At 40.6% G+C, this 21,943-nt stretch overlaps 1 protein-coding gene across 2 annotated transcripts in view; it reads right to left on the bottom strand.

The window, feature by feature from the left end:
• Window positions 1-320: 320 nt before the first annotated feature.
• The window catches only part of LOC141133436 (A.superbus venom factor 1-like), a 224,820-nt gene continuing 203,197 nt past the window's right edge, over window positions 321-21,943 (bottom strand). Inside the window, exons 38-41 of one of the 2 annotated variants that reach the window (XM_073622823.1) lie at window positions 14,578-14,661; window positions 9,897-9,977; window positions 5,668-5,803; window positions 321-596 (exon numbers count right to left, since the gene is read on the bottom strand). In XM_073622823.1, coding sequence (XP_073478924.1) covers window positions 455-596; window positions 5,668-5,803; window positions 9,897-9,977; window positions 14,578-14,661 — 443 coding nt within the window. In that variant the 3' untranslated portion in view covers window positions 321-454. The remainder of the gene's footprint in view (window positions 597-5,667; window positions 5,804-9,896; window positions 9,978-14,577; window positions 14,662-21,943) is intronic. The other variant, XM_073622824.1, reaches the window with a different exon arrangement.

The following is a 21,943-nucleotide window of genomic DNA, read 5'->3' as shown; positions in this document are numbered from 1 at the left end:
GAAGGAATCAAACTTTCAGGTCAGGAAACCCTGAACAGACAAATACAATCAATCGCTGCATCATTCACTACAATGAAGCTAAGAACTAAATTTAACCTAGCAGCCTAACTAGAGGAGGAAGCTACATGAATAATTAAACATGGGGGACAGTTTCTTCTTTCTTTCTTTCTTTTTTCTTTTTTTTTAATTGAGAGAATTTTAATTCTTGGGACAGTTGTCGGTGGGGAGCATGTCTCTGGTTAAAAACTGTAATAATCTTCAGTTGTATTGGAACATTTGGTCATGGTAAAATTATATTTGAGACAAACAGCAGCTACAACTTTTTCTTCCATTATTTTTATTTATTATAATGATAGGTACTAAGGTACCTATGTGACATTATTGCATTTTATTTGAATGTACTGTAGTAGTTCAGCTAACACTAAACACCACATTTATGGAAATTGTAGATCATTCAGAGCATACATCCCTTAAAGTCCAGATCTTCTTCCAGTTGCTGGGCTTTTTCACAGAGATAAGAATATTTAGGATTCTGACAATCATTTGGGTTTGGGAACCATTCAAACCACGTGTCTTTGCCTATAATATAGGAATATCTGCAGGAAGAGAACAAGTACAAAAAGTGATGGAGGGTGAGAAACTGAACACACCAGAGGAATTGTTGGGGCCAGGACATATTGTGCATAATTTTATACAGGTTTCTTTTTTCAGAGAATAGCTGCAGGAACCCACCCTCCGCAGTCAACTCCCGCCCCCAATCCAGTCCCCAATCCCATCATTCCTCAGGAAAGATAGCCAAATAATACATGTGGTTAAGCCCCGATCTGCAGCTAATCTCCCCCCCATTCAAAGCTCCCCCTCTCCCCCTCCATCTATAGCTCACCCTCTCCCCTGTCATTAACAGTTCACCTCCCCCCCCCCATTCACAGCTCACCCTTTTCCCCATCATCCACAGCTCACCCTCTCCCACACCATCAACAGCTCACCCTCTCTCTTATGTCCACAGCTCAGCTGGAATAGTCTAAAAAATGTATTGAAAGTCCAACGTGACAATGCCCAACACCAAAAAATAAAAGTGCTTCTAGACAGATGTGTCTTCTAGTGGCTTCACCACGTTTGTTTATAGAGTAGACGGCAACGCACCAAAGATGTTTGACCCCTTTTTACAGAAGGTCAAATATGCACCTTTGGATAACCAGATTGGTTCCTGAGCTTGCACCCTTCCACTCCACTGATCCCTCAGGGTAAAACTAGAATGTAGGAATATACTCCACCAGAGACACAGAAGGATTTTATAGTGTAGTAAGTTTTATTTAATGTTTAAAAGCAAGTGCATAAAAAAAGTTGCAATGACAAAATACGATATTTAACATTTTGGATTTCTATTATAAATGAACGTGATTGTGTATCCAGTATGGGCGGATGGACAAGTTTTGGCTGAGGGTCATAAAGGAAAAGAGAAAGGCGCCTCTAAGTGCAGTGGTTAAAAGATTTATTACAGGCACAATGGGATTAAAACACTTATAAGATAGTAAGAGGTCATAGGCATATCATGATTAGTCCTCCTGCGTATCTCTGTAATCCTTGTCTGTCTGGGGGAGAGAGCCGTTCTGCAGCTGTCATAGTCCCCGGTGATGAGGATTAGCAAGGAGGTGAAGATGCAATGAGGTGGCCTGGGTTCTGGGACCAAACTGGAATGCACACGTGTAACATCAGGTGATGGTGGTGGGCGGTAACGCATTTCGGAGCATGCATGGCTCCTTCATCAGACCTATGCCCATGCTTGCGTGGCAGGCTTATGAGAGGTAAGGGGAAGGGTGGAGGAGAGAGGAGGGATTGGTGTCTGCTGATAGGCTGCGGGAAAGAGTGTAAACCTGTTGATGGATGTTGGTTTCATAAAGGGCCAGAGTCATGTGACTAGACATGTATAAGCACATTAGATTTATGCCCCGTACACACGGTCGGACTTTGTTCGGACATTCCGACAACAAAATCCTAGGATTTTTTCCGACGGATGTTGGCTCAAACTTGTCTTGCATACACACAGTCACACAAAGTTGTCGGAAAATCCGATCGTTTTAAACGCGGTGACGTAAAACATGTACGTCGGGACTATAAACGGGGCAGTGGCCAATAGCTTTCATCTCTTTATTTATTCTGAGCATGCGTGGCACTTTGTCCGTCGGATTTGTGTACACACGATCGGAATTTCTGACAACAGATTTTGTTGTCGGAAAATTTTATAGCCTGCTCTCAAACTTTGTGTGTTGGAAATTCCGATAGAAAATGTGTGATGGAGCCCACACACGGTCGGAATTTCCGACAACAAGGTCCTATCACAAATTTTCCGTCGGCACTTTGTCCGTCGGATTTGTGTACACACGATCGGAATTTCTGACAACAGATTTTGTTGTCGGAAAATTTTATCTCCTGCTCTCCAACTTTGTGTGTTGGAAAATCCGATGGAAAATGTCCGATGGAGCCCACACACAGTCGGAATTTCCGACAACATGCTCCGATCGGACATTTTCCATCGGAAAATCTGACCGTGTGTACAGGGCATTAGTGTGCATCTGGTCTTAATGGTCCCAGAAGGTGAGATACCCAGCCTCGCCAGAGCACCCTCATTTCTCCCATGTTTTGGCTGAGGAAGATTGTCTATCCAAATTTTGTTTGGAGGAGCCCAACCAATAGAATCTGTTCTTCCATTATAAATGCAAACCGGAAATGGCGGTTTGTCACTTCCTAAGGACGCCAAGTACGGTGAAACGTACGTCAGAGCGGGGATTCGTCACTTCCAGGTTCCTATATGACTACCCACTAAGGCCCATCATTGAGAGCGAGGCGTGGATTGCACATCAGCGCCTGACTGACAGGCCCCATCTGTAGCTGTAGACACCTAGTGCCAGGTTTAGGCATGGATACATGTTTTTTATATACTTGCTTTTAATCACTTCAGCCCCGGAAGGTTTCACCAGGCCATTTTTTGCCATACGGCACTGCGTCGCCTTAACTGACAATTGTGTGGTCGTGCAATGCTGCACCGAAACAAAATTTATGTCCTATTTTCCCACAAATAGAGCTTTCTTTTGGTGGTATTTGATCACCTCTGCGGTTTTTATTTTTTGCGCTATAAACAAAAAAAGGCCCACAATTTTGAAAAAAAAAAAAAAAATATTTTTTACTCTTTAATATAATAAATATCCAAAAAAAAATGTAAAAAAAAATAATTTCTTCATCAATTTAGGCCAATATGTATTCTTCGACATATTTTTGGTAAAAAAAATCCCAATAAGCGTATATTGATTGATTTGCGCAAAAGTTATAGCATCTACAAAAAAGGGAATATATTTCTGACACTTTTATTTTTATCTATATATATATATATATATATATATATATATATATATATATATATATATATATATATATATATATATTTTTTTTTTTTTTTTTAATAGTAATGGCAGTGATCAGCGATTTATTAGCGGGACTGCGACATTGAGGCGGACAGATCGGACCCTTTTGACACTTTTTTGGGACCATTGACATTTATACAGTGATCAGTGCTATAAAAATGCACTGATTACTTTGTATATGTCACTGGTAGGGAAGGGGTTAACAAAAGGAGGCGATCAAGGAGGAGTACAGAGAGAGATCGCTGTTCCTGATCACTAGGAACATACGATCACTCCGTAATCCCCTGACAGAACAGCAATCTGTTTGTTTACATTGACATCCCCATTCTGGCTCTCTGTGGAGCAATCGTAGGTGGCCGGCGGACATTGCGTCCACCAGCCATGCGAATCGGCTTCGGCGCTGTGCACGAACCCACTGTATCTGTTGCATGAAGCGACGTACACCTAAGGCGATTCGCGCAATAGAGCCGACCTGCCGCAATATAACTATGGTGACTGGTCAGCAAGTGGTTAAAGACTACAATAAAACTTACTACACTATAAAGTACTTTTCTGTGTCTTTGGTGGAGTATATTCCCACATTCTGGCCTTATCCTGAGGGATTATCAGAGTGGAAGGGTGCAAGCTCAGGAACCAATCTGGTTTTCCAAAATTGCATTTTGACCTTCTGCAAAAAGGGGTTGAACACCCTTGGTGAGTAGCCATCTAACCTATGAACACCCGTGGGGAAGCCACTAGAAGACACATCTGTCTAGAAGCATTTTTTAATTTTGGTGTTGGGCATTGTCACATTGGACTTTATGTCTTGCATTTCTTATTGTATTTTTTTTTCCATTATTCCATTTTTTGGATTTATAACACACCACGTGTTATTCATTCATCACTTTTATCCTATGACTATGACTATGATTCCACATTGTGAGCGCCAATAACTTCTCCCTATGGTTTTTTGTTTTTTCTAATTTTGAGGTGATTTAATCACCCTCTTGCCTGCCATCCACAGCTCACCCTCTCCCCTGCCAGCCACAGCTAACCCCCCCCATCTACAAGTTACCCTCTCCCCCTAGGTTCACAACTCATCTTCCCCCCACCAACATCTCACCTTCTCCCCCCCAACATTCCACAGTTCACCTTAGAATGCCCCCCCAACCCCACATCTTTCACCTCTGCACACCCAGCTCCCCCAACAGCTCTCTTAACTCTGCACAAACTCCCAGCCCCCCCCCCCTTCACTTTGAACAATTTACCAACCCCCCCAGCTCTGAAATGTGTAGGACATCCACAGCTTTTCCACAGGTGTCTCACTGCACAACTGTCCCCTTTTTCCCTTTGCGGCTCTCTCATCGCTTCACATTTGCATTAGAGCGGTTCAGCCAGCTCCATTTTATTAGGTAGAGCTGGCATTTTTTTCCCTCAGCCTACTGCACTCTCATGTCTGCAGCTTCGCCTGTTAGATCTGTGTAGCACAGAGCCAAGGAGGACTTCAAGAGCACTTCACTTGGCTCTGTGCTACAGAGATCTGACAAGCAGCAGGCAGGGATAGGAGCTGCCTCAGGAATCCCTCATCAATTTACAAGTTGCTAGCAGTTGCAGTGTCTGGACCTGGGGGGGACCCATCAGATGTTCGGCAGGTGCCCTGGGTGTCGGGGCTGGCACACAGAATCTGGTAGAGAAGAACTACAGAAAACGTCCTCTACAGGCTTGTGTGTTCCGCCACGTTCCGGCTGAAAAAAAGCTCTGATTTTATACATGTATTTGTATAGTTTTTCAATTTTGTTTTCCCACAATTATAAGCAAACTTTGGAAAAAAGGTTAATGGACAAAAATTGCTACCTACCTCTGGTGGACAAGAAGTTGGAACAAAGATGCTGTCCAATGGAACAGGCAGGACTTTGTTTCTATGGGGTTGATTTACTAAAGGCAATTAGTATGTGCACTTTGCAAAGTGCAGTTGCACTCTACCAGTGCAATTGCTCCAGAACTTAGTAAATGAGGTAAAATTTCACTTTGCAAAGAATGCCCAATCACGTGCAAGGAAAAAAAAACTATTTTTGCTTGCACATGATTGGATGATAGAAGTCAGCAGAGCTTCTGCACATTTATTAAGCTCTGTGGCAACTTTACTTGCAGAGTGCAACTGCACTTTGCAAAGTGCACAGACTATTTGCCTTTAGGAAAACAACCCCTTGCTGTATTTAGCATAAAGCTAATAGTAGATTGAAAAACCTCAGAATTGTTTGAGACTTACACAGATGGCAGACTCCAAAGATCCTCACTTTTACCCCAGAGGAAGTAATCTCTTCCCTTCTCCAACTTCAGAAAATGTTGACAAGCTTTGTGATTCAGAAAATTACGCTTCCAACCTTGAGATACTTCATCTGCACCTAGAAAGTAAAAAAAAAAAAAAACTTTTGGGGGTGGATTCACTAAAGGCAAATAAGATTGTGCACTTTGCAAAGTGCAGTTGCACTCTGCAAGAGCAGTTGCTAAAGAGCTTAGTAAATGAGGTAAAGGTCCACTTTGAAAAAAGAGTACCCAATCATTGCAAGGAATTTTTAAAAAAAAAAGCATTTTTTGCTTGCACATGATTGGATGATGGAAGTCAGCAGAGCTTCCCTCATTTACTAAGTTCTGGAGCAACTGCTAATGCAGGGTGCAATGCACTTTGCAAAGTGCACAGCCTATTTGCCTTTAGTAAATCAACCCCCTTAGTATCTTGAATATTCTTGGTGCTCTTTTCATTAAACATGAAGCATTTTTGGAAATACTACTGTTGAACTTTTTTGTGGAGCTACAATTTTAGGAAAACAGCTGCAGGTGGTCATCTTTGAAGCATGGGTATAGTACTGATACAAATGTATGTGCCATACATACAAGTGTACATAAAACCTAAAAATAGCAAAGACCCCCTAGGGTACCTCTGATTTTAGAGGGTCCTCCTAGCCCTGCTAGTGATGATCTGGCCTACAGCTGCTCCAGAGTACTCAATGACACACCGGTAGCGACCAAATGACAAACATTCATGCTGTCAGTCTTTACTTGTAGGTCTTATTGGCTCAATGCCCAGGGGAGAGAGGGATAAGCCGTACAGCAGCCTCTCTCAACCAGGGTCCCTCCAGAAGTTGTTTTGACTCCCAGATAAGTAACCACTGACAACAATCATCTTTTTAGCTATCTGTAAGAAGGCATTCTTCCCACTAACGACCAATGTAATGAGCATTCTCTCCACTGGCCTTCAATGTTAGGAACATTCTTCCCACTGACCACCATTGTAATTATCATTCTTTCCACTGACCAGTGTAATGGGTCTCTTCTTCCCACTGAATAGCAATGAAAGGAACATCTTTGCACTCACCACCAATGTAGGGAGCTTTTTTCCCTCTGGCCACCATTGTATAGGGGCCCTTCTTCCAATGATCACCAATGTGAAGGTCTTCTCCCAGTGACCAACATCATAATAGGACTTTTCCCCACTGGACACCAATGTACGGGGGATCTTCACAGACCATCAGTTTAAGAGGGACCGTCTCCACTGACCACAAATGTGATATAACACAACAACAACATTTTTCATCATCTTTTCCAGCCATTACTATTATTCTTTCATTTTTATTGCTGAAAAGTGTTGTATAAAACAGGCCATATCCAGGTGCTAGACTTTGAAGCTGATAATGTGTCCCCAGGCAACAGGCTCGAGAGTTAAAAACGTTCCTCTCAGTGGACCTCCTTTCCAAGCAAAGTCTGGGAGGCAAAGGCTGGGTCCCTGGATTCACATGTTCTCCAGGTAATGCCTGGAGGGAAAGACTTTTTTAAAGGGTTCTCTGAATTATTATCTCCTTCCTCAGCCCACATCACAGGCAAAACAACTAATAGTGATTAAACAGGAGAGAACAAATTTGGGACTTTGAATGAGGCACAAGGGGGCAAAACATGTAAATTGGATAAAAATGCGATTTATTCTTGAATTAATACAAAGTTTCATATTTTTACATACATATTTAGGCACGTGGCTCTGTATATGCTGGCACATGGCTCTACAATAATAACTATAATCATCCAAGAAATCTCCTATCCCCCTTTTTCCACACTCCCTCACCCTCTGTTCTTTATGTTTCTCTCCTTCCACATTTTTTTCCCTTGACTATCTCTTTCTGTTCCCTTTACTTGATTATTCTCTCACTTCCCCTCTCTTCTTCTTCCTTTCTTCTTCCCTTATCTTTCCCTTCCCCCATTCCACCCCACACTTCATATCTTCGATAGCATCACACACTCACTTGATTTTTACACAGTACTCCCCACACTTGTTTTTATAGGCTGTGCATCGTATACCTCCCCTCCTCCTCACGAGGCCACATACATCCCTATTCCCCACACTCACCCAGTCTGGGGGGCCACCTGTGTGGGCGGCGCCGCCGAATCACACCCCCTCAGCTTCGGACCCTGGCACATGAGCTGGCTGGGCATGTGGGGCCGTGCTACCTCTCCACATGCGGGTTGTGAGTCCATGTTTCTGGTGAGAAAATTGCACTTAGTTTTGTTCCATTACTACCCATTTGTTTTTCATCATTACTTAATACTGCTATTTCTCTAAATCTATAGATGGTACAACGGTTATTGCTCCTGATGAGTGGCTATAAGGCCCCGAAACGACGTAGAGCTTAGATCCACCGTTTTGTATACACAATGATCCATCATAAGCGTATGAACGTTCCTACCCATTGCATGTTATATTTGCTTTTGTAACCCATGTTGAAATTATATTTCTTGGATGATTATAGTTATTATTGTAGAGCCATGTTCCAGCATATACAGAGCCACGTGCCTAAATATGTATGTAAAAATATGAAACTTTGTATTAATTCAAGAATAAATCGCATTTTTATCCAATTTACATGTTTTGCCCCCTTGTGCCTCATTCAAAGTCCCAAATTTGTTCTCTCCTGTTTTTTCATTGAATCGGGATGGAGGAGGGGTATTGGGCGGCCCCATTGTCCTCACGCAAAGTCCCAAGCACTACTTATCCACATATTTAAACTAATAGTGATTAGTCAAAGTGAAAGAAAATATTCATAACCTATACCTATAACATGCTGGGAAGATACTGTTTGAATGAAAAGCGGCCAGAAAACGTAATCAGGGACTCATCAACACAAACAACGTGATCGGGAGTAAATAAGAGTGCAAGCTGCTGGTTGAAGTGGTTTACAAGGGGCCGAATTTTGTAGAGCCGATCGTATTCAGGATCATCCTGAGGACGACAGAGTTTTTTGTCATTGAAATGCATGAACTGCAAGATCTGCTCGCATCGTGTCCTGGAGGCAGAGAACAAGGGCATATGGTGAATTGGGTCAGTGGACCAATATGACCGCAACTCATAGGCCCAGGAAGGTCTTAAAGTCGGAGACAGTAATAGGTCTCCAATCTCTGGCAAGGGTCAACTGGGGATTAGCGGCGATGAATTGACCAGCATACAAATTGCTTTGGTCCACAATAGATCTATAGAGATCTTCTGTGAAAAACAGTGAATAAAAATAAAGTGACGTAAAATCAACTGTTTCCACCTGAATTCCGGTTGGGCCAGTGAATGGGGGAAGTACGGGTGCTGCAGAAGTGGTGGGCTCCCAATTCGGATTGACAAAAGCAGCAGGAAGGACACTTTGGGATAGATGGGCCTGTCTTTGTCTTCTTGGTGGCTGTGGGACACTAGTTGTGCTTACCACCTCACCAGCTTGAACTGCACTTCTGGGACTCGCCACGTCACCAAGTGTTACATCAGTGCTGGATGTATGACCAGGATGTACTAGGCTGTTGGTACTTGCCAGTTCACCAGAAGGATGAACGGCACTAGTACTGGCTCTCTGCTCCTTTCGAGAGCTTGGCAAGGACCACTACTCCATCATCAGAGCTATCTGTCAGGGTGCCGCTGCTGTCTACAGGTTTGTATTCTGAGCCTGAATCTGATAGATATGTGACTTCCTCTTCACTCTCATCTGTCATGCTCAGAAACGTGTAGGCCTTTTCACTAGTGTACCTTCAATTGGACATTTTGGCCTCTAAATTTACTGGTACAACTAGTGAGACTCACATGAAAAAAGAGCACCTGTCAGGGACTGCTTCAAATACTACCAAAAAAACTGTTAGCATTCGCAGGGATCAGGCCTGACTCTGCGAATGCTGCAGTTATGAAAAAATTGATATAGTGTTTTTTCAAGAAACAGATTTCCGTTTCGGATGCTATCCCAACATGTGAAAATAAATATTATACTACTTGGTTTTATAGTACAAATCCATATGCAAAATCCAAAGGAGTATCAATCGCTATGCAGAAGAAGGTGAAGTGTCAAGTTTTAGATTCTAAATCTGACTTTCAAGGTAGATATTTATTTCTAAAAATTAAAAATGGAATAAAAGTATATACTATAGCTAATGTATATTTCCTGAATACCTCTCAAGTCTCTGAGAGTCTTAAATACATACGTATTCTTGAGACTTTTGCAGAGGGTGATATTATTCTTGGGGGTGATTTTAATCTGGTTTTCGATCCCCGAATGGATTCATCTTCGGGAAAAAAACATATTTCATATTCGGCTCTTCGTAAATGAAAGCAGAAATAATCTTCAATGACATTATTTGATTCATGGCGTATACTACACCCTTCTGATAGGGACTATACTTTCTTTTCTTCAGTTCATAAAACTCATAGTAGGCTTGATTATATTTTTGTTTCACAATTTTTATTAGATGCTACTCCGACAATTAGCATTAAACCTAAAATTTTGTCATCTTAATTTCACAGAATTTCGTGCCAGGAATAGATTCTGGCAACTTAATGATAATCTACTAGTAGTTCCATTATGTGTAACTGATATCAAAAAATCAATTTTGCATTTTATGGAAGATCACGAATTGGACAATACTGCACCACCAATTAAATGGGTGGCTCTAAAATACGCCTTGAGGGGAATTCTCATATCGCATGGATCAAGATTAAAAAAAAATTAGAACTGCAGAACATCTAACATTACTACAGAAGATTTCTTATTTAGAATCAATCAATAAAAATATTAATAGTGATAGAGTCAGAATTGAACTTACCAATACCAGAAGTCAATTCTTGCGTTGTCTTGATCAACATTCTTTAAGAGATAAAACCTTGAGGATTTCCTACAAATATAGTAACAAGAGTGGTGCCTTTTTGGCACATTCTCTTCATCCTAAGACACTATCATCATCTGTCTTGAAATTATCTGGTCCTGGTAAAGGGTTGGTTTATACTAACTCAACTATCATAGATCCTTTTCGCAATTATTATTCCTCCCTATATAATATTTAACAAACATTTCAGAGTTACTGAAATTGACTATTCTTTTATAGAGATGGAAAAAAAAAATTTCATATATGAAAAACACAGCTTTTCCAAGTCTTCACTTGGCCACTAGTTCTTCCTTAGAGGTTCCTTTTACTCCTGAGGAACTACTAACTGTTATTAAGACTGCTAAGATTGGTAAAGTGCCAGGCCCGGACGGCTTTTCTAGCCAGTTCTATAAAACGTTTGCGTTAGATTTGTTTCCAATTCTTTTGCATTTGTTTAATTCTATTTTAGAGTCTCAGTCTTTTCCCCCGGAAGCCTTGAAGGCTTATATTTCTATTATTTCTATTATTTTTCTATTATTTTGAAACCAGGTAAAGATGAAACAAACCCAAGCAGGTTATCTTCCTCTCTCATTGCTGAATCAAAATATAAAATTTTACGCTAAACTTATTGCTAATAGGCTTCAACCAATATTGCCTCAAATAATTCATACAGATCAGACTGGTTTTGTGAGGTCTAGAGAGACCCGAGATAACACCAGTAAGACTCTCTCATTAATCTCTCTAGCACAGAAACAAAATATCCCGGTGTGCTTGCTTTCAATCGATGCTGAAAAGGCATTTGATCACCTAAACTGGAGGTTCTTGCTCCATTCACTTTGTCAGATTAATCTGGGCAATAATTTGATTAATAAAATCATGGCATCATATACAATTCCATCTGCACAGGTTCGAACAAATGGTACTCTTTCCACTTTATTCAAGATTAATAACGGAACCCGTCAGGGTTGTCCATTATCTCCATTACAATATGTGATCACAATGGAGCACTTAGCAATAGCTATACGTAATAACCCTTCTATACATAGGATCACTATTAATGAGATAGACTATAAAACCTCACTTTATGCAGATGACATCTTACTTTATATAACATCACCAAAGATTAGTATTCCATCTATCTTAAAAGAATTGAATTCCTTTGGATGCCTAAGCAACTTTAAGGTAAATCTAACTAAATCTGATCTATTAAATATTTCACTACCCAGAGATGAGGTTTCTTCGTTAGCAGCATTATTTCCTTTCCATTGGCAAGAAGTAGCAGTGGAATATACAGGAGTGAAAATTTCAACAGACCTTACTATTGTTTAGGAGCTAAATTTTCATCCACTTTTATTACGAACTCAGGCTGAACTGTTATCATGGTCAAAGCTTTCTTTATCATGGTTTGGTCATATTAATTCCATCAAGATGGATATTCTTCCAAAATATCTATATTTATTCCAAACCTTACCTATTAAACTACCTAAAAAATTTTTTTTAAAATTGAACAGCTTTTTTTCACAATTTGTTTGAAAAAGCACTAAACCTCGAATAAATTGGAAAACACTTTGTCGGTCAAAAGTTCGTGGAAGAGCAGCTTTGCCAGATTTTGAGTATTACTATAATATTCTCTCGCATTCTGGATTGGTTTCCCCACTTTCATGACAAACAATGGATTCAATTAGAAATAGGTTCTTCTCCATTAAATCCTAAAACTGCTCTCTGGCTCCCTATCAAAGATACAGGATCACATTCTTCTTGGCCCTGGCTTACCTATACGGTTTTGGAATGCTGGCATCATTATTTAAAATCATTTCCTTTGTCTTCTATTCCAGGTCCTCTCACTCCTTTAATAGATAATCCTTCATTTCCTATTGGTGTCCATTCACATTCTATTTTAAGCTGGGACAAATCTTACTGGCCCCAGATCAGACATATGATTCTGGAGGGTACATTTATGTCATTTTTAAATTTTCAAACTCTACATGATCAGAAGAAAGGCCTTTGTTTTTTTTTTATCTGCAACTACAGAGTTTTTATTATTCTTTGACTCCGAAATATGCCATCCATCGACCGCTCTCAGACTTTGAGCAGTTATGTACATCTCTGGAACCAACAACACATACTATATCTAAGATATATATGTTACTATCTATTCTCTATTTACCTGATCTACCATTATATATGGCTAAATGGGTGATGGAACTCGTCCGTCCAATACAAGAGGAAGATTGGGATCAAATTTTTATTAATACTTATAAATTTTTAATTTCTTGTGATACCCAAGAGCGCAATTTTAAATTGCTATCAAGATAGTATCGCAGTCCAGTTAATCTGAACCAAATCTTTCCATCACAATCAGATCTAGGCTGGTGTTGTAATGCTGCTATAGGTAATCTTTCTTATCTCTGGTGGGCCTGTCCTTCTATTTATAAACTTTGGGATCAAGTAATTCGTTTATATAATACTGTTGCGGATGAGTCAATCTGTAATTCTGTTGATTTAGCTTTTTTTTTCTTTTTTACCTTGATCACTGCCTAAAACCAAAAAAAATCTCTCCTCTGTTTCTTTCTTTCAGCAGTTAGACAATTGATACCAAGATATTGGAAATCTTCTACTGCCCCTTCAATTCCAGAGTGGATTGAGACTCTTAATGGTATTATGCATATGGAGGAATTGGTAGCTAAAAACAATGATACTATTAAGAAGTTTAAAGGGGTGTGACAGACCTGGATAACATTTAAAGTCTCATCAAAGTTCTTAGAATTTTTTTAATTTCTAAGTTCATTGAAGCCTAAGCACATATATTCTATTCTGTTTTAAATTAGTAAATGTTGAAGAAGAAAGATTCTATACTTTATTTAGTATATTCATGGGAGACATCCCTATGTGTGCCCCCCCCCCCTTTTTTTATGCTGGAGGGTTTTTGTGGAGATGTATTATTACGCAATTTAGTTGTTTTGTATAGTATTTAGAATTATAATGAACCTATCAGTTATTGGTATGCATTCAGGTTGGTTGTATTTGTTTTTGTGTGGTTTTTCTTTTTTTGGTTATCTTGTGCCTTTTTTTTTAACTCTGAATATCAATAAAAATATATTGGAGTATAAACAGTTGGATAACTATTTCTCTCCAGGCAATAACCACCTTGTAGATTTTTCTGTAGCTTCATTTTTTACCTTAAAATTTTTGTAATTTTTCTTTTTGTTGACATAGCAGGCGTCTATTTTATTTCACACAATTGATCACTTACTTGCAGTATAGTAACTTGTGAATTCGTGAAATACAGACATTCTGTCTAATCGTCATATATACATGGTTATTGACTCTACAGGGAAGTTTTATAATTTCTGTGTCATTTAAAAAGTATAGCACTACCATTAGCGGGTGTTTCAATTAATTTTCTTTATATTTTATGTACCATTTATTTCTGTCAACCAATACATATAACTATTTTGTATGAATACATGTCTGGTGAATAAATCTCCTATTTTTAGTCTGTGTTCATATTGATTGATCCTGTATCTTACAAATATTATCATATAAAAATTATCCATAATTATCGTGCGGGAAAAATTATTCTCAAAAGTACAACATGCCACAGAATTAGATATTCAGTCACATAAACATGGTGACCTCCATTTTTAAAGTCTTTCCTCCACTTGACTACTATAGTAGTTTTGCAGTGTCTCTATCTATAACTATGCAGTGTAAAATAAACTAGAGTCTGCACACTGCCCAGTGGCCAGTAATATAGCAGACCTGGTCAGACATGCCACTTCTCTTCCTCAGCACTACAAGTCTGTGTAAGGATGCCAATGATAAGGGGTGTGGCCATTACTCCGCTATGCCAGCACAAAGCACTGGAGTGGAATGACAGAAAGAACATTTCCACAAAGACAAAAAACATTTTTGGGTATTTACAAGTGAAAACTGATTTTTAAAGATAAGGTACAGCAGTATTATACTAGTATGAAACTTCAATTGAGCTTCATTCTAATCACATGCAAATAAAAGGTGTTACCTTCCTTAAAAACTCTTTGAATGGTCATCACATAAGTGGTGTAGCTGTCACTGTCTTCTATGTCACTGAGTGTTGCCTTGTATGCTGTGGAAAAAAAAAAGATCTAATTATTTTTGATTTAAAAGGAAATCAACTGAGAAAAAAATATTTTGGGGAGCCACCTATAGATACTGAGCTGGAGACCTAACCCACATCCCAAAATACAGAGAAAAAACTGGGATTTTATGGGCAAAGGATGAAGACCAGATAAAGGAGTAAAGAACGTATGTAAAAAAGTAATAGAAAATTTATTAATTACAAAAAACATGTAAATACACAAAATTCAATGATTATAAAAGCAAGATGGATAGTCATGCTATAATAATACAATACAGCTAGGCTCTGGAACACATGATTGATCTCATCGTGGGAGGCCAAACAAAGTGCATATGTACAGAAATCCCAACATGTTTCGGAATATATGTTTAAATGTTTAATTCCTTCTTCAGGGTTGCTTTAAGCAAGCTATATTATCTGGTGAGACAACCACAAAAAAAAATAAAGTCAAAAAAAATATTTATATACAGAATACAGTATATATAAGTATACAAATATATGAACAAAAGCAGGAAATAGCAAAATATAAATACAGAACGTGGCTTGGCGCAGCTTGGATGGCAGCACACCAGAGGAGCTCCGGCGAACACACAGACTTACAGCCTGATACCCAACCTCTAAGACGCCAATGTTGGGTAAAAAGCTTTACAGCACCTCACACTCACGTTCCCGTCACGGGCAGGCGACCGCCGCAGCACGGAACATATCGAATCTATTTAAACAAAAGTCAGCGGCCCATAACAGTGCGGCCTGCTCCAAGATGGCGCCAGCACACCACAAAGAGGGATTCTGAATCAGCTGCAAAGACACAGGTAGGGGAAAATCCCGGTCCGATAAACCCCTGATCTACGCTGACATGAAACTTGAGGACTTGAAAACTAACCTCGTGATTCTCACTGAAAAGTTAGCTTCAGTGAAACATGCAGCGAGGCAGAAAGACAAGGCCATCCACAGGCTGGACAGGGTCACTGTCTCACACGCACAGAATTTCATTAAAATGAACAGGCACTTGGAAGATCTTGACAAAGGCAGGAGGAACAATATTAGGGTGAGGGGCATTCCAGAATCTGTTGAAAATGGCCAAATTATCCCTGCTTTCAAAAGAGTATTCAACAGCCTGCTAGACAGACAGGAAAATATGGAGATAGATTTCATCTGGGCTCACCGGGGCCTCAGACTGAGGGGACCAGACATGGCTCTGCCAAGAGATATAATATGCTGTCTTCAGAGCTTTCAAATAAAAGAAGACATAATGCAAAAGGCCAGGAGAAATTACCAAATCATTTTTAATGGAGAAACTATAAGGCTGTTTCAGGACTTATCCCAAATCCCACCTTAAAAAAAAAATCGCAGGGCCCTGCGTCCTCATCTGGATAAACTGAAAGACAAGGAATTAAAATACACTTGGCATTTCCCCTTTAGGCTCATTGTGGTCACCAATGGCCACCAACATGTTCTACGCACCCCGGCGGAGTTACCTGACTTCTGTGAGGGTTTAGGCCTGGATTTGATAGAACTGCCGGACTGGTACGCTGACTGCAATACCACCTCCAGATAAAAGCCCACTCAGTTCGCAATTCTCCGAGGAGAGGATCTCCAAAAAGATGAAACATAACAGAAGTGGATTTTCCAAGCCTGGCACTCCTAATTCATGACCTATGGCTGAACGAGGGGTCGAAGAGGGTTAATGGGCGGGTCAGACCAACAATTTCACCCTTACTCCACTCTTTGTTTTCAATTTGCAGGTCTTTTCATTTTTCCTGTATCTTCTCTCAGCCCCCGAAATGCAGCTTTGCCACATGGCCTGAACCTCATGTTTTCCCTGAATGTTCGATAGTAAATGTACCAATGGGTGAATCTTCTGGGACGCATCAATCTCCTTAAAATGATGATACTACCTAAATTTAACTACCTGTTCAGAAATTGCCCGGTTTGGGTCCCTGTTTCGTTTTTTAAGGACATTGATCAAATAGTGGGCTCCTTTATTTGGTCAGGGAGGAACCCTAGGCTGGCACGTTCCACATTATGGTTACCTGCTGATTTGGTTGGACTAGCTCTACCCAACTTTCAAATTTACTTTTGGGTGGCTATGTTGGTGACAGTACACTGGTGGTTTCAGGGCTGCAGAACTAATGCTGCAGTCTGCCTCAAGGCGAATATTCTGGGCTCCTTGACCGACCTTCATAACTTTCCCTACAGAGGGTCCAGGGCATACCCTGAGGTGCCCGGACCTACTAAGGCAACATGGAGGGTATGGGTGGCTGTTAGACGGAGGTATCTAAAACCTGGCCAATTGTCTCCTGCTCATCCTCTGTGGGGAAACCCAATGCTTAAACACTTCCGTACGATTCCGGACCCGCAGGTTTGGCCCAGATACGGTATTACCACATTGGGACATATAATGCCTGGGGGACAACTGCTCTCCTATCAGGAGTTGACAACTAAATTTGGTCTGCCCCGGTGGATGAGGTTCAGGTATCTGCAGCTGAGACACACGGCCAGAGCTCAATTCCCACAAACCCCCCTGTTACAGGCAGACCCTATTGAAGACCTATTGTCTCCTGGAGATGTCTCTAAACCTCTATCTTCTCTTTACAATGCGCTTATAGGAACAGATTCCCCCAAGTTGGACAAACTATGGGAAAGACGGCGGGCGGACATACCATCACTGGATAAGGAGGGATGGGAGGACTGTTTAGAATATGGCCCCAGACTGGTGATAGCATCCAAGGACAAACTAATTCAGGTTAAATTTATACACAGGGTTTATTATACCCCACAGAGACTCAATCGCATATTTCCTGAGAAGGATCCCATATGTCCTAAATGTAAAGTTCAAATTGGTACATTTTTCCATATGTTCTGGGAATGCCCAGCTGTAGCGACATTTTGGTCTGAGATATTTGGAGAAATGAACTCCAGATTGCAACAGTCTATTCCGCTTTTGCCGGGGTTGGCCCTTTTGGGGGTACATGATGACGAGCAGAGGCCCTATCATCTTAAGATACTAATTTCCTTCCTTCTCTTCTATGCAAAAAAGGATATCCTCATGAAATGGATTGACTCTTCCCCTCCATGCTTTTCAGCCTGGGAGGCACAGATTGAGGCAGTTATCCCCATGTATAAAATGACCTACATAAATCGTGGTTGCCCATGGAAATTTGAGAAAGTGTGGGATCCATGGATGGCCTCATAGGGGCGTGCAGTACATTTTTGGTCTTGTGCTTAAATGGGGGAGGGCTCTGGGGGGAGGGCTCTGGGGGGAGGGCTCTAGGGGGAGGGAGGGTGGGCGGTACTTGGTATGTATGGTACTACTACCCGTATATGTTACCCTACAGGTTGTTCACACTAATTCTCTATGATAAGTATGTATTTCCTCCATGAAGTGTATTGTACTGTGTCAGTTGGTATTTTGTAATTTTTACCTCTTTACAACAATAAAGCACCACTGTTTTTGTCAAAAAAAATGTACCAATGGGGCTCTTCAGGAAAAGTATCTGAGAACATTTGATATACTTTAAGATTACACATATTTTAGCACAGGTTTCATTTATCATTCCAGGGACTATCGATGTTTATCTCTGGTAGTAACATAATTGCTGACATAGTGAGGGTCAGTACCTTTTTGCTGCAATTGTTATGCTGCTGCGGAGGTCTAAACTGTTAGGCCTGAACCACCCATCTCTGCTGTGGCACAGATGGGAGGTGGGTTGAGTACTGGTCCTGCCACCTACGTGTGGCTGACACAGATGGGAACTGTGACGGTGCAAACCATTAGGTCACATCATACGTTTCAGAAAGGGGTGGTGACGATGTGCTCTAATGTTTACATGGGAGCATATACCCACCGACCAGTTGGGTTTTAATAAATAGCACTCTATATTGTTGCCCTTAAGGCTGTGTGTTTTGTGGAGGTGTGGTTTCACCCGTTAATACATATACTATTCTATACTGTACGTTAGTAATATCTGTTCACTCAACGAGTAGCCGCCTCCCTCTCTCCCCCACAAAGTGATCTGGAACACAAAAGCAGTGTCCAGGATACACTAACATTAACCTTTACAGATAGTGTTCTATCTAAAGGTAGTTCTGTACTTCTCCAACTTTCTATCACTTAGGGTCTTAGATTGACCATTTTGCTTATACAACAGTGAAATAATACCCGGTATATACAAGTCTGTATTTCAGGTGCTCATATCAATACACCTCCTCCTGAATCTTTATCATGGCGTACTCCTCCTTAGGTCGTGGCCCTATGGTGATCTCACATAACGTGAGGGGGCTGGATATTCCAGAAAAGCGATCCACGCTACTTATGAAACTCAAAAAAGGTTACATTTTGTGTTCTTACAAGAAATTAATTATAATACCCACCACATGCCGAGACTCACTGATTCAGTCTTCACTAGGACATTTCATGCCACCAATGACCACGCCAGATCCAAAGGGGTATCGATTCTAATAAGTAAAGATGCCCCTTTTGAGCTGACGGAACAACTGACAGACCCTGACGGCAGGTTCGTTTTTTTGAAAGGGGGCGCACACCTCACTTTAGCAAACGCGTACTTCCCCAACAAGTCCTACCTTACATTTTGCAAACATATAGTAAAGCAGCTACAGGGTTTCATGTCAGGATGCCTAATATTGGGAGGGGATTTTAACATCCCATTGAACCCTCTGGCGGACACTTCCACCAGTAAGACCAGCATTAAATACAAGGTTCTCAAGAAAATGAAATCCCTCCTACATTCTCTCCAGTTAATAGACTCATGGTGCTTTCTCAACCCCGACGGACGAGACTTCACGTTCTACTCGATCCCACATGAGAGATAAGCCCACCTAGACTACCTTTTCATATCACAAAAAGATCTCTCAGTCGTAACAGACGCCTGTATAGGCATACAGTCGATATCCGACCATTTACCAATAGCTTTGACACTTTATCTGACGAAGACTCCTCCTAAACCTCAGAGCAGGAGACTTAACTCCTCTTTAATTTCTAGCCCCTCTCTTTTGACCAAACTCACAGCATCACTTAAGAACACACTAGGAAGACACTGCAACAGATCCTAGACACTAGAACTAAATGCTTCCTGTTCTGTAGGAAGAAAATCTATTATGAATCAGGGAACAAAAGGGGCAAAGTGTTAGTGAGGGCCCGAGGGGACACACCGCTAGCAATACCATCATGGGCATTAAGCGAGCCAATGGCTGCTTAGATGTCACAACGGAGGTGATCGCACAACATTTACACACTTTTTACTCTAACCTATACAATCTACCACAGCAACGTAGACAACCAGGCATGGTCGGTGACAGGTCACAGATTATTCAGGACTATCTAGACAAAAGTGTCCTACCTGCCCTGGAGGATTTGGACCCTGTTAGAAAACCAGATAGAACCATCAGAAATAAGAAATGCAATTAAACATTTAAAAATTGGTAAAAGTCCGGGCCCAGATGGTTTCACATCTATATATTACAAAACCTTCATAGACATCTTAACAGATCCATTGGCGGCTGCTTTGAACTCCATGTCTCAACCTAGAGAGCTAACTCCGGACCTGCTTTCAGCCTTTATAACAGTCCTTCCGAAACCCGGTAAGGACCCCTGAGTGTGTGCAATCTATCGACCTATATCCCTTCTAAATCTAGATGTAAAATTTGCAAAGATACTTACCAACAGACTGAGACCCCTCCTACAGAAGCTTATCGGCCATGAACAAGTAGGCTTCATGCAGAGAGGCTAAGGATAATGTGACTAAGTCCCTGATTTTAATTAATTCGGCCAGAGCACGGGACATCAGGGCCCTTCTCCTATCCACTGATGCAGAGAAGGCCTTTGACCGTGTGGCGGGGGACTTCATGCTGGCCACCTGTAGACATGTGGGAATGGGCTCTCGTATGATGGCATGGATCTAAGCTCTTTACCAAAAACCAACAGCGAGATACAAAGTGTGCCGTTTATTTTCAGAGAGGGTCCTTATCACTAATGGCACGAGACAAGGCTGCCCATTGTCCCCTCTTCTATTTATCCTCTCCTTGGAGCCCTTTATCAGAACAATTAACGCAGATACCTCCATAAGTGGATTCAAGGTGCTGGATAGGGAGTTCAAGGTAGCCGCCTATGCTGATGATTTATTATTTTTCCTAACCAATCCTCACATTACACTTTCCAACCTAACCAAAGTGTTTTCACACTATGGCTATATTTCAAATTTATAGATAAACTACTCCAAATTCCGAAGCTATTAATGTGTCTCTACCTGATGACATTCTTAAATCCACTAAAGAGAACTCCCCTTACAAGTGGGATCCCAAGACCCTGAAATACCTGGGAGTTAGGCTGACACCGCAGCTTTCACAAATTTACGAACAAAACTTTCCATCATTACTCAAAACAATAGAGACAGGCACCTTTTCATGGTTTGGCCGAGCGGCCATCATTAAGATGACCATCCTACCTAGGCTTCTCTATCTCATAAGCACACTACCAGTCAAACTACCCCAACGTCTGTTTAAATCACTACATTCCATCCTATTAAGGTTCTTATGTGCTCATAAGAAACCGAGAATTTTTCTGACTTGATTTTTTTGCTGTTGTGTCACCAGATAATACAGCTTGCTTTAAATCAGCCCCTGAAGAAAGAATTAAACATTTAAACATATACATTCCGAAACATGTTAGGATTTTTGTACATATGCACTTTGTTTGGCCTCCCATGATGAGATCAATCATGTGTTCCAGAACCTAGCTGTATTGTACAGGCATACCCTACTTTTAAGTACACAATGGGGTTTATTTACTAAAGCTGGAAAGTGCAAAATCAGGCTCACTTCTGCATAGAAACCAATGAGCTTCTAACCCCAGCTTGTTCAATCAAGCTTTTGTAATAAAACCTGGAAGCTCATTGGTTTCTATGCAGAAGTGAGCCTAATTTTGCACTTTCCAAGTTTAGTAAATAAACCCCATTGTGTACTTAAAAGTGGGGTATGTCTGTACTATTATAGCATGACTATCCATCTTGCTTTAATAATTATTCAATTTTGTGTATTTACATGTTTTTTGTAATTAATAAATGTTGTATTACGTTTTTACATACATTCTTTACTCTGGCCTTCAAACTTTGCCCATAAAATCCCAGGGGCACCTCCTCTGTTTTTTTTTTTTTTTTTTTAAAGGAAATCAACAATATGTTTAAAGTCAAACTCCAGGCAAACAGCAAATATGTAGATTAAATACAATTAGTGTAGCTGTTTTATTTACCAA

Source organism: Aquarana catesbeiana, linkage group LG03, assembly GCF_042186555.1.
Source record: "Aquarana catesbeiana isolate 2022-GZ linkage group LG03, ASM4218655v1, whole genome shotgun sequence".
Lineage (NCBI taxonomy): Eukaryota > Metazoa > Chordata > Amphibia > Anura > Ranidae > Aquarana > Aquarana catesbeiana.
The sequence above is the reverse complement of the archived record's forward strand: the minus strand, read 5'-3'. Positions and strand labels throughout refer to the sequence as shown.